We start from the raw sequence: 13,625 nt of genomic DNA on the forward strand, positions 1-13,625 counted from the left end.
CATGCATGTCATATAAGGAAAGTTCTAACTACAAAAAAAAAAAAAAAAAAAAAAACACCTGTCAGTCTTTGGCAGCTGGAGTACTCTCTTTGGAGTAAGTTCAGGAGACAGACTATTCAAAACCAGGGTTTTTCTCTCTGGAAAGCACCAAGGCTGCTTCTAAAAGCAGGCTGCTCACCACTTCTCCTAGAAAACAGCAAAGTACCAAGGCATAGCTTCACTATCCTTTCAAAAAGGTATCTTTTCATTCCATCTTAATACTCTAAATAAATGATAACTGCAGGTAGTATTTACAACTGAGTCCAAGTCCAGACACAACAGATGCATCAGATCCAGAAAATCTGAAATATAATCTCAAAAGAATCTTCAAAAGGCTGGCTTGAAATAACACAATGTATGCGCGTGTGGATACATCACATGGTACCTCAAAAATATGTGCAATTGGAGGACAAATCAGTTTAAAAAATTAGAAGCTGACTTTAAATAAATAAAAATGGGTTTAACACACACAGAAAGAGAAATGTTCTGGTAGGACTAAAAGAATAACTATAATCTTGCATGTTTTTAATTTAGAAAAGGATTTTCACTGAATGCCATTTTTACAGACTAATTCTGAATTACATCTTTCACGTTAAGCATTTTGACATTTCCATCAACTTTTTCAAAGTCGAAGGTGGGTTGTTTTCCCATGTTTTAATAGACCTGCCTCTCAAAAAGCGGAATTAGATAAAATCTTGCAGGAGAAACACACCGCCAACCTCCTCTCGGTCCCCACTAGGTGCAGGTTGGTTGACACTAGACAATGGGTGACCAACCCGTTTCCCCTCTGCCCTCAACATTCAGTCAAGTCTTTACTGAGGAGCCTGTTTGTCATCTCGGCAAAACCCAACACCGGCAAACCCCGTCCGCGGCTTCCAGGAGCCCTGCAGTCCTGAGTGTCTCTCCACACCGCAGCCTCCTCCCCGGCTGAGACCTCTACGGCTCGGTCACCACCGCGCGCGGTCACCGAGGGCCGGTGCGTGCGGACCGCCTTCTGCGCGGGGCCGCGGGGCGCGGGGCTCTGAGCTCCCCGCCGATAGGGCGAGCGGCCGCGGAGGGGAGACCCCGCCGGCCCGCAGCCCCCAGCGCAGGGCGCCCTCTCGGCCGCCCCCCCAGCCTGCCGCCCTCCGCTCGCCGCCCTCGGCCGGCCTCGCCCGCCGCCCGCCCTCCGCGCCCTCCGCGCCCACCGCCCGGCTGGCCCGCCCTCGGTGCCCTCCGCCCGGCTCACCCGCGGCCGCCGGGCCCTCGTCTCCGGGCGCCAGCGTGACGGCGCCGTCCCTGCAGACGCGGACCTGCGCGGCCGAGCGCACGCGGCGCGGGGCCCGGCGGGCGGCCCGCAGCGAGCCGCAGCACTGGTAGCACACGGCCCACGCCTGCTCCTCGTTGATGGGCTGCCCGTACAGCCGCAGGATCTCCTCCAGGCTCAGCGCCTCCGGCGGGCCCGCCGCGGCCGCGGGCTCGGCCGGGCCCTCGCCGCCAGCCGCCTGCGCCATCCCGCGGAGGGCGCCGCGCCGCTGCCGCGTCCGCTCAGCTCCGCGGCATCGTCCCCGCGCGCCTCCGCCCGAGCCGCGCCCCACCCGGCCGCGCGCGCCGCCCAGGCGCGGGACCCGAGGGCCGGGCGGCGTGGGCGAGCGAGGCGGCCGGCGCCGCGGCGGCTCCGAGAGGCCGGTCGGCCGCGCTGGCGTCCTCTTGCCCCGCCCGCCGCCGGCGGAGGGCGTGCGCGGGGGCGCCGGCGCGGTTGGGGAGGGGCCGCGGCCCAAGCCCCGCGCGGCGGAGCTGAGGATGCGCGGCTGAGGGAGGGAGCGGAGCGCGCGGCGGGGCGGGCGGCGGGACGTGCGGGGGGGTGGGGGGAGGGCGGCGCGCCGGGGGCGTGGCGCTCAGCCCGGGGCGACCCGCGGAGGTGGCGAGGCCGGTGTTCCCCGCCTGCCGCCGCGCTGCCGGAGCCAGCCAGCCGCGAGGCCACCTGGCCGAGAAAGCAGGTAGTCGCTGTCACTGACCCGCCCCGGGAACAGGATTGCAGAAATTCTCCTCAGGAACCCGAGCCCGGCCTGCAGGGAATCCCCGCGGCCGGGCCTCCCCCTCCCCTGACCACCCACTCCGTACTCCTCGCACCCTGCTCTACTGGTTTTCAGATTTTTATTGTGCATCTTCCTTTCTCATCTTCGTTAAGGTCAAGGATCCTTTCTCATGTCCCTCCTTGACTCTTTCCAGTCGCCTAGATCAAGGCCTGGGACGTGGCCGTCATTTGCAGATGACTATTTCAGTGTCCTTTCAGATCATGGGTAACGTCAGAACAGCCCCCTCACTACGGTAATGTCTCCATAACCACACGCGTCATCACCCACCTAACCCAGTCTGCTCGCAGGACAGGGAATGGACAGCACAGTGGCAAACTCAGCCCAAGGCAATTAGCCACAGAATGCAAGAAATTACTCCCGGGCCTCACGTAACCCGCTAAACAAGCAATAAAAAGTAATTCTTAAGTAAAGAAATCGCCCATGGAGTGGCTGGGGTTGTGGCTCAGCAGTAGAGCCTCGCCTGGCATGCGCCAGAACCCTGGGTTCGACCCTCAACACCACATAAAAATTAAACAAAATAAAAGATATTGTGTACAACTAAAAAACAAGTATTTAAAAAAAAAAAAAAGAAAAAGAAAAAAGAAATCACCCGTTGGTAAATGAGTTACTTCTAAGGCTAGTCTTGCGTGAAATACCTCAGAGTTGAAAACATCAACCAAGTAAGAAATTTATAGGAACTACCATTTTATGTGCAATATTAGAAACCTCATGCTAAACATTACATCTTGCAGGAAAAAAAAATCACAGCTGCTTATTGTTAATGTCTAAGATGTCTAAGGGGTGGGGGCTCCTTAGGCACCTTATTATAATTTCACTTAAAGACATACATCTGGGCATGGTGGTGCACCTCCTGCTGAGGCAGGAGGATTGCAAGTTCAAGATAGGCCTCAGAAATTTAGGGAGGACCCAAGTAGCTTAGTGGAAACCCTGTCTCAAAAATAAAAAGGGGTGGGGATGTGGTTCACTTGTTAAGTAGCCCTGGGTTCAATCCCCAGTTCAAAAATAGTAAAATAGATTTTTTTAAAAGGTAGCACCACTTAATTATGAGTTCATAATCTCCTTTGTAAAAATGCAGTATTTATATGTGAACACACCCTCATAGGCAAAGAGCTTTGATTCCTTGTGTGTAAGATTATGATGCTCAAACATTCTCAAATTTTGCTATTTTGAAAGTTTAGATTCTATAAGGATTTTGTAAATACATCGGGGCTTAAAATAGATTGAACAATAGAGTGACATGGTCTATTTTTGTGGACAGCACCACCATCTTCTGGCTTTGTGGGATATTGCTGCCCCACTGCATTTGGATAACTATAGCCAAAAACACTTGTGTCCTTGCTTTACTCCCAAGAAATAACTGAAATGAATTAATCAGCTGAGCAATCCAGGAGCTTGCTACTAAGTATCAGGCATGAGTAGTAAATAAATATCCACCTAAAGGTAACAATGAGGGAAAGGAGGAGTAGAAATGAAAAATCCAAATTTAATGTTAAGCTTGATCTTTAAAAGGTGTCTTCTTAAAAACAAATTTGTAACACTAAGATTTTTTTCCTTTCCTAAGGGATAATTTTAAAAATATTTTGGAAGGGAAAAACATAATGGCACTGAGTCACAGGGGTATATATACAATGGAAAGGCGTATGTGTATATGTATGTGCGCCCATCTGTGCATGTGTGCCCATTTGTGCATGTGCCTTGTGCAAATTCATGGCTATACCACATTTAAAGTAAATCTTTTGCCTTTGTGAGCTTGTATGTCATTGAAGCAAGACGAGAGCTAGAATGTTGCTTGACGTTCCATTTCTACACAGAAGGGAAATCTTGAAAAATCAGTGATTTTATTTTATATAGGCTGAATATTTGACATTTTCTGTACAAAGGCAGCATAATTCTTTTATATGATTTTCAGTACCCTTTGAAAGCCCCACCATCATCACAAGAGTCTTCAAAAGTGACTGCTGGCCCCTCAAAGGCTACCAGAGGTTGATACATTGTCAGTGGAGTTCAAGGTATCCTGTGGAATTAGTTAGCACTTTTCCTCTTTTTCACTTTCAGTTGAATTTCAAAGATTCAAATACTTTTGTGTTCAGTATATTTGGCCCAATTTGTCATTTGTCATTGACTTTTTTTTTTTTTTTAGTTGTCAGTGGACCTTTATTTATTTTAATATGGTGCTGAGAATCCAACCCAGGGCCTCACACATGCCAAGGCTCTACCACTGAGCCACAATCCCATCCCCTGTCATTGATTTCTTTTCTTCTTATTATTATTTTAGTTGTAGACAGACACAATGACTTTATTTTTGCGTGGTGCTGAGGATTGAACCCAGTGCCTAACATATGCTAGGCAAATGAACCCTGGGCTTCCAGCATGCTAGTGCTCTACCACTGAGCTAAGTCGCAACCTTGATATCATGGTCATTCTATGACTTCAACTTCTAAAAATTGTACTATGTGGTTGAAATGTCTGGGCAATTCAAATCAACCTCTAAATGTCTTTTTCAGTGTTGAGAGATCTGTGAAAAACGACGGCATATTGCTCCAAAAGTGATTTATTTTCATTGCTTTTGTTGTGTTTATTAAAAAATGGAATCCTTGACATTTTTTCTTACATTACTTATCATTTTTGCAGAATAAATGTACTTCATGCTTCACATTCCGGATGTGCTGGCTGAGCTGCTGAGTCTTTCAGGGAGCACGGCCTTCAGGGAGCACACCTGTCTGTGCAGCCCAAGCTTATCCCAGACACTTCCAGGCAATTGCTCCTAAGAGGCACATTCACCTAGAAAAGTGCACCAAAAAGGGAAAAAAAAAAAATAGGACAGCATATTTTTTTCAATGTTGCAACCTAATTTTCATTCCTCATCATTATAATACCTTATAAATTTCTAGTGATTTTTTTATACTTTCAAAGTGCTTTCTTTAGTGATATAACTTGTAGGGTCAGGTATTATTATCCCTGTGTTATAGGTGAGAAAATACAGTCAACAGGAAAAAAATAGAGGACTAGTAAATGAAAAAGATGGGAATGGAATCCAGGCCTCTTGACCAGCTCAGTTCTCTCTGCCACTTGCAAAGAGCAACAAAAAGTGCTGACACTTATTTCTCATTACACCAAGGCTAAGAACATAAAAGGCAGATGCCTTAAAATTTGTGTATACCAATATGACTAGATTTTTGTTATTGTTATTTGTTTTGTTTTTTGATACTGGAGACTGAAGCAGGGGGTGGGGGAGCACTTTACCACTGAACTACATCCCCAGCCCTTTTAATTTTTTATATTGAAACAAGGTCTCACTATGTTGCTTAGGGCCTCATTAAGTTCCCAGGCTGGTCTCCAGCTTGTAATCCTGTCTCAGCCTCCTGAGCTGCTGGATTACAGGAGTGCACCACTGCACCCGGCTAAACTTTTGGTATTTGAAAATACTTTAACTGAAATCCTGCAATGATGCCATCCTCCCTTGATGGGGTTTTTCACTGGCATGAAAGTGTCCCTGTAGCAGTCTTCTCTGAAGTCATCCTCTTCAGCGGTATCTACTAATTTCATCCCCATCAAAGGACTGTAAATTATCACTCCACAGGCAGGCCTAATTCCATGAACAATCCTAAAGTACAATTTGAAACTGATGTCTTGTAATCAGGTTGAATAGTAATCAATGATCTTTAAAATCAGCATGCAAACCAGCATGTGACCTTATCCCCACAATTAAAAGTACATAGACCCAATAAGAATACAACAAAATTGGCTTCTTCTGGTCTCTAATCTTGTAAAGAATTAACTTTTCCTTTCTTATGGAAAATATATTTATCTGGAAAATATCTAGAAAATATCCAGTAGTGCTCTTTAAGTAATATCCTAAACCAATGTTTTCCACATTTTCATTCTATAAAATCTAATATATTTATAATTTACCTAACCTATCCCAAAGGGAGTGATGTACCTTATTTGATAAAAATTGAGGGAAAGCAGAGAAATAAGGTAAAACATAAACAGAATATGAGTACATTCATGAAGACAAGAAAAGACTAAGCCAAGCAATGGCTTTCACCTTCTTAATGGTGAAACAATTATTTTAAAACCAATATGATATTCTGAGTATGATGTAAGTAGAATTATTAGCTTCAACTAATTAGAAAGATTCAATCTGGGGAAGTTCACATGGATCCAAATTTTAGGCCAAATTACTATTTTAATGCAGATAGGATTTGGAGTCTACAAAGGTAAAATGACTTAACCTAAGTTTCTGTTAGTTCCAGAGGTTATTCAAATATACTCCCTATAACAAAATTTCTAGACCCTCCTTTTTTAGCCATATTACCTAATTCCCATCAGATTTAAAAAGTGAGGACAAGCAGTACCTTACTCTTTTTTGAGGTGGACCTCATTAAGATGCCCAGGCTGGTCTTGAACTTGTGATCCTTTCTCCTCAGCTTCCCAAGAAGTTGGGACTACAAGCCCATGCCACTACACCCAGATATAAGTAATATCTTATATGAGTCATATAAAATACAAAAATACCCTTTTTTCATATCAAGAGTTTGGTGTTTGACAATAATTGTTTTAAAATGGAGAATTCTTGACAAGTTTAAGAAACCAGAGTTCAGAGTTATGTAAGTTAAACAAATCCATTTTTTTGTCTGAAATTAGCAAAATGAAATTTTTTTTTTCAAACCTCCACTATTTAATTTGCCAATTCGCCTGCGTGTGGTACCAGAGATTGAACACAGGGGCACTTAACCACTGAGCTGAATCCCCAGGCCTTCTGAGCAGCTAGGATTACAGTTGTGTGCCATAGTGCCCAGCCTAATTTTTGCTGATCTTTAAAAAAAAAAAAAAAAAAAAAAAAAAAAAGACCTTTCTTGTTTAAAACTGTTGTCTTTTTTCCCTACATACAGAGGTCTGGAGCTGTGCTTCACTCTTGTGTTCTCCTTTGACCCTGAGAGGCTTCTTTCTCTTCCAAAGTCAGCATGTAACAAACATAAAATATGGCTTCCCTTTAATTCAATTAATAAGCAATGGTTAAAGCACATTCTAGCTAGCCTCACCTTGGTGATTTTTGTGGAAGGGTTAAATGGGTTTTTGTTCTTTTTTAAGTTGTTTTTCCCGAACTGCTCTGTGGACTGGAAGTCCTGTGTCCTTGGGGTCTCTTCTCAGTGAAGGGTTATTAATAGAGCTATACTACACATGCTCATTCCTCAGGTGCAGTGGCATACCAAGCAGCTCAGGATCGAGTTCAAAGCCACCCTCAGCAACTTAGTGAGTCCCTGCTCAAGTCCACAAGACCCTGTTCTCTAAATAAAGGGCTCCAGATGTGTCTCAGTGGTTAAGTACCCCTGGATTCAATCCCTGGTACCAAAAAAAAAAAAAAGAAAAAGGTTGCTTAAAATACTCTTATACCTTTAGGTTGAACTCTGGGGAATCATTTTTGTGGAAGGCTTAAATGAGTTTCTGTTCTTTTTTAAGTTTTTTCCCCTGAACTGCTCTGTGAACTGGAAGTCCTGTGTTGTGTCCTTGGGGTCTCTTCTCATTTACGGATTTCATTATCAGTGATTTTTCTTCTAACATCACTTTCTTGTTTTCTTTCTTGGTACTGGAGATTGAACTTAGGGATGCTTTTACCATTGAGATAGCCTTTTCTATTTTTAATTTTGAACAGGGTCCCACTGAATCACTAAGACTGGCCTTGAACTTCAGATCCTTCTGCCTCAGTCCTTTGAGATGCTTGGGTTACAGGTGTGCACCACCGCACAAAGCTTACGCAGACTTTCTTATTCTATTATTTTTAATAGCATTAAAATGATTCCCTTGCGAGATTTGGCTAATAGTCATTCTTCAACTGTCGTACTTTCAAAAATTATGCATGGTCATTTTCAGGGATGACTAAATTGTATTCTTTTTCATTTTAACAGACAATTTTTAATTTATGTTGTGGGGTTATCAATCTTGGGCCAACTTTCCTTAGCTAAAGCAAGGCACTGAAGTAATGGCAACAGAGTAAGTTTTGCAACCACAGTAGAATGAAAAGTATAAATCAATAGCAGGGGAAAAACTGGGTAAACTTACACATACATGTAAACGACACACTCCTAAATAGCTGACAGGTTGTAGAAATCAAAAGGGAAGTCAGAAAATAATTTAAGATGAATGGAAATGAAGAACACTATAACAAAACTTATGGAAAACATCTAAATCATGCTTAGAGGAAAATTTACATGTGTAAATATCTAAAGAAAGAAGATATCAAACCAATAACCTAACCTTACACTAAAAAAAGGAAATAATAAGTCAGAATGGAAATTAATTAAATAGGGAATAGAAAAACAAACATTAATGGAAACTCAAAGCTGGTTCTTCAAAAAGATTAACATGATTGCTATGTTCTAAGCTAGACTGAACAAGTGGCTGGGAGAGAAGAGGACCCAGGCTGATGCCATGGTACACACCCCCACCCCCCATAATCCTAGAGACTCAGGAAGCTGAGCCAGGTGTTTGCAAATTCTAGGCCATCTGGGCAATTTAGCGAGACCCTGAGCAACTTCGCAAAACTGTTTCCAAAAAAAGACTGGGGATGTAGTTCAGTGTTGAAGTACCACTGGGTTCAATCCACAGTACTAAAAAAAAAAAAAAAAAAACCTAAAAAGAAGACTCCAATTGCTAGAGTCAGAACTAAAGAGGGGACATTACCATTAACACTATAGAAATAAAACAATTGTACACCAAAATTAGATAAAACGGACAAATTCCTAAATACCATAATCTAGATAGACTATAACAAGTGAATAGATTAATAATAATAAAAAAAAACTACCTGTAAAGTAAAACCCAGGCCTAGAGGGTTTCTAAGTTCTACCAAAGTTAAGAATCAATAATATTTTTAAACTCTTTCAAAAAGGAAGAGGTAAACAATACTTCCAAACCCATTTTCTTTTTTTTTTTTTTTTTTTTTTTTTTTTTTTTTTTAAAGAGAGAGTGAGAGAGGAGAGAGAGAGAGAGAGAGAGAGAATTTTTAATATTTATTTCTTAGTTCTCGGCGGACACAACATCTTTGTTGGTATGTGGTGCTGAGGATCGAACCCGGGCCGCACGCATTCCAGGCGAGCGCGCTACCGCTGAGCCACATCCCCAGCCCCCAAACCCATTTTCTGAAGCTATAATTTATTTAGACAAAGACAACACAAGTAAACTACAAACCAAAATCTCATGTATACACAGAAATTCTCAACAAAATACTAGCAAACCAAACACAACAAAATACAGGTGTTAGATATCATATTTTCACCATGACCAAGTATGGTGTATCCCAGAAATTTAAAGTTGGTTTAACATTTAAGAATCAAGGGGCTGGGGCTGGGGCTGAGTGGTAGAACACTTGCCTGGCATATGTGAGGCACTGGGTTCGATCCTCAGCACCACATAAAAATAAGTAAATAAAAATAAAGGTATTGTTTTCATTAAAAAAAAAAAAAAGAGGCATTAAGGGCTGTGGTTGTAGCTCAGTGGTAGAGCACTTGTCTAGCAAATGTGAGGTACTGGGTTTGATTCTTAGCACCACATAAAAAAAAAATTGAAAAAAAAAAGGGGTGTTAAAGGGAACTTTCTCAACCTGATAAAAGCCATCAATAAACAAAACAACACAGGGGCTGGGATCGTCACTCAGAGATAGAGAGGCTCGCCAAGCATGCATGAGGAACTGGGTTTGTTCCTCAGCACCACATTAAGTAAAATAAAGACACTGTATCCACCTAACTAAAAAATAAATATTTTAAAAAAAGCACAGTTAACATAACAGTGAAATAAAGGACGCTTTCCCCAAGATGAGGAAAAAGATGTCTGCTCTTCTGCTTCCATCTATCATTGTGCTAGGAGAACAATCAGGCAAACAAACAAATAAATAAAATAAATAAAAGACATCTGCCTTCGAAAGTAAAACAATCTCTTTTGTAGATGACATGACAGTGTGTAAAGACAATGCTAAAGAATCCATTAAAAATTTTTAGAACTAAGTTCATTAGGTTGCAGGATATATAATTAATATACAAAAATCAACTGTGTTTTTATATACTTTTATGAACAATCTGAAATTAAAACAATGCCAGGATTGGAGACTTAGCTTAGTGACAGAGCACTTGCTTAGCATGCACAAGGCTCTGGCCACAAAACTACAAAAAAGAGAAAATAAATAAAAGTTCCATTTATAATACCATCAAAAGGGGAAAAAATAGGAATAATATTCTCATTGTTGAAGAAAGACCTGAATAAATGTAAAATCACTCCACGTCTACGAATCAAAAGATCAAAAGGCCTAACTTGGTTATGATGGAATTATTCCTCAACATAATCCACAAATCGAAGGTAGTCCTTTCTGCCTTTTTCTAGAAATTGACATTGTTTCTAAAATTAATATGAAACTGCAAGGGACCCAGAATAGCTAAAACAATCTTGAAAAAGAACAAAGTTGGGGGAACCACACTTTGCAATTTCAGAACCTACAAAAGCAACAGTAATCAAAATGTGTGGTACTAGGTATAGAATTGAAAGTCTAGCAATAAACCTGTATGTCAATGGTCAAATAATTTTTTTTTTCATACAGGTGATTGAACTCAGGGGCACTCTACCACTGAGTCACATCCTCAGCCCTAATTTACATTTTATTTAGAGACAGGGTCTCACTGAGTTACTTAGTGCCTCACCATTATTGAGGCTGGCTTTGAACTTGCAATCCTCCTGCCTCGGCCTCCCAAGTCGCTGGGATTATAGGCATATGCCACCTCGTCCGGCTCAAATAATTTTTTTTTTTTTTTTAAAGAGAGAGTGAGAGAGGAGAGAGAGAGAGAAAGAGAGAGAGAGAGAGAGAGAGAGAGAGAGAGAGAGAGAGAGAGAGATTTATTTTTTAGTTCTTGGCGGACACAACATCTTTGTTGGTATGTGGTGCTGAGGATCGAACCCAGGCTGCACGCATGCCAGACGAGTGCACTACAGCTTGAGCCACATCCCCAGCCCCTCAAATAATTTTTAATGATGGTAACAAGACGATTGAACAGGGAGAGAGAAGAGTCTCAAAAAATAGTGCTGTTAGAGTTGGGTATGCTTATGCAAAAGAATGAAGGTGGATCCTTATCTCAAACCATATTCAAAATTAACTGAAAACTTGTTTGCCTAATTGTGTGAAGACCTAAGTATGAGAGTTAATACTACAAAGGTCTAAAAAGAAAACAGGTAAATCTTCACAGCCTTGTATTGGGTAGGACACCAAAACTTTGAATCACAAACATACTGGAATTCATCAAAATTAAAAACTTTTGTACTTCAAAGGACAGCATCACAAAAATGAAGAGCTAATCCACAGATGGGGAAAAAACATTTATAAATCACTTGTTTAATAAGAGACTTCTACCTACCTCTTTCAATTTAATAATAACCCAAACATTTATAGGAGCATTATTCATAACAGCCAAAAGGTAAAAACAACCAGATACCAACTGACAAAAGGACAAACATATATGGCATATCCACACAACAGAAGAGTTGTCACTCAAAAAAAGCAACGAAGCAGCATGATACATGCTCCAAGCTGGGTGCACCTTAAAAACATTATACCAAGTAAAAGATGCCAGACCCAAAAGACTATGTATTATTTCATTTCATTCATGTGCAAGTTCACAATAGGGAGGATCTATAGAGAGTAAATTAGTGCTTAGTGTTGGGAGTTAAAAGGGATGTAGAGATAGGGGACTGAGTTAAAAAGTCCAGGGCTACTTTTAGAGGTGACAAAATATGTTCTAAAATGAGTAATGACTGCAATCTCACTATCTTAGAAACCACTGAATATACACTTTAAATTAATCGTATGGCTTGCAAATAAATCTCAGTGAAAGGGTCAAAAATTTAAGAATTGGTAACAAATATTTTTGCTTATATTCAAATTAAATAATTTGTAATTTCTGATGCTCATCTTCTCTTCATTTTGGGCCTACCATTCTATCACCATATATTTTGGCAAAGAAAATATGCAAGTAACAATTGGTTAGTTACACCTAATTTGTAAATGAATTTCAGAATTCTTTCAGAATACAAACTAAATATGACTGAGATAGTTTGTGGATGCACATTAGTGAGCACTGCTTCAGTATTCAGTCATTGATTCACTCTCTCAAGTATTCGAACAGCAGAATTCACATCCTTCTTATTTTTTTTTTATATTTTTTAAATTGTTGATGGACCTTTATTTTATTTATACGCGGTGCTGAGATTCGAACCCAGGGCCTCACACATGCCAGGCAAGCACTCTACCACTGAGCCACGATCCCAGCCCCTCACATCCTTCTTAACCTGCCACACCACAAGTAACTTCAGGCACCCTGTCGCCTGTCGTGGGGCTTCAGCTTTCCAAAGTCATCCTCTCTAAAAAGTAATTCTGGTCCCACTGGTGACTTCACACACAACATATTATAAATTTTGTTATGTCACACATAGGTGCCATAGACATAAATGCCTTTTGTATTTCTACCTTTGGGGTAGAAACCCTAAAACCAGAAAGTTGGAATGGTGGCCTGAGGGGCAAGCAGCATTTTATTTTTTAGAAGTTAGTAGCTGTCTATGAACATTTTTTTAAACTACAATAAATGGTGAGTTAGCCATAACAATGCCACCTCTCCACAGAGAAAAGCACACCTGAGGTTGGGGGTTCGGCTCAGTGGTGGAGCACTTGCCTAGCATTCGTTGAGGCCTGGGGTCCATCCCCAGCCACAAAACAAAAACACAACATACATTTGTGCAGTGAGTTGCAGAAAAAGTAGTAAACCTAAAAAAAGGTCAGAACTGGAATTCTAGACCTGATTTGCTACTAGAAATAGATATCTCTAGGCAGAGAACTTAATTCTCTGGATCTCCATATAATTAATCTATAAGTTCTGTTGTCTGGAAGCCCTATTATTCAAATCCAAAATTCCATATTGTAGTCCATTAAATATCCAATCACATTTTAAAATAGAGAGCATACATATAAAAGCAGTTAAAACTCAGTTTTGGTCAAATGTCAAAAACAAAAACTCTAAACAGTTAACTTTCAAAAACACTAGAAAACATGGAATTTAGATTACAAATCTAAATTCAATAGAATTAGATAAATCTTTCATTTCATATAAACACAACATTTGAACTGCTGCCAATTAAGAGCTCCCTTCCCTCTTCTCCTAAAAACCCTTGACTATTTTAACACTTGTATTACATAATTAGTTCTAAATCCAATTATAAGCCAAATGAAAATTCAAAGAACATACCAAACCTCAGAAGAAAATTTTGAACAACATTCAATACCAATATTTAAGTACATTAATGATTATAAGTGAGTTGTGCTTTAACTATATCATGATAAAAACAATATGATGTGGCTCTTCAAATTAGGATGACATCTAGTTTCTTTGTCTATTTTAAGATTTTATACAGCCTTTAACCTCAAAATTTCTCAAATATAGACTTCTGGAAAGTATTTACTTTCACTGTTACAAA

The 13,625-nt window shown here is 41.0% G+C and overlaps 1 protein-coding gene across 3 annotated transcripts in view; it reads right to left on the minus strand.

The window, feature by feature from the left end:
- Positions 1–1,532, minus strand: part of Spire1 (spire type actin nucleation factor 1) — a 150,981-nt gene extending 149,449 nt beyond the window's left edge. For all 3 annotated transcript variants that reach the window (XM_077792273.1, XM_077792271.1, XM_077792272.1), the window contains exon 1: positions 1,259–1,532. In XM_077792273.1, coding sequence (XP_077648399.1) covers positions 1,259–1,532 — 274 coding nt within the window. The remainder of the gene's footprint in view (positions 1–1,258) is intronic.
- Between the last annotated feature and the right edge of the window lie 12,093 nt (positions 1,533–13,625).

The sequence above is a fragment of the Urocitellus parryii genome, chromosome 13 (genome assembly GCF_045843805.1).
Source record: "Urocitellus parryii isolate mUroPar1 chromosome 13, mUroPar1.hap1, whole genome shotgun sequence".
In the NCBI taxonomy this organism is placed as follows: domain Eukaryota; kingdom Metazoa; phylum Chordata; class Mammalia; order Rodentia; family Sciuridae; genus Urocitellus; species Urocitellus parryii.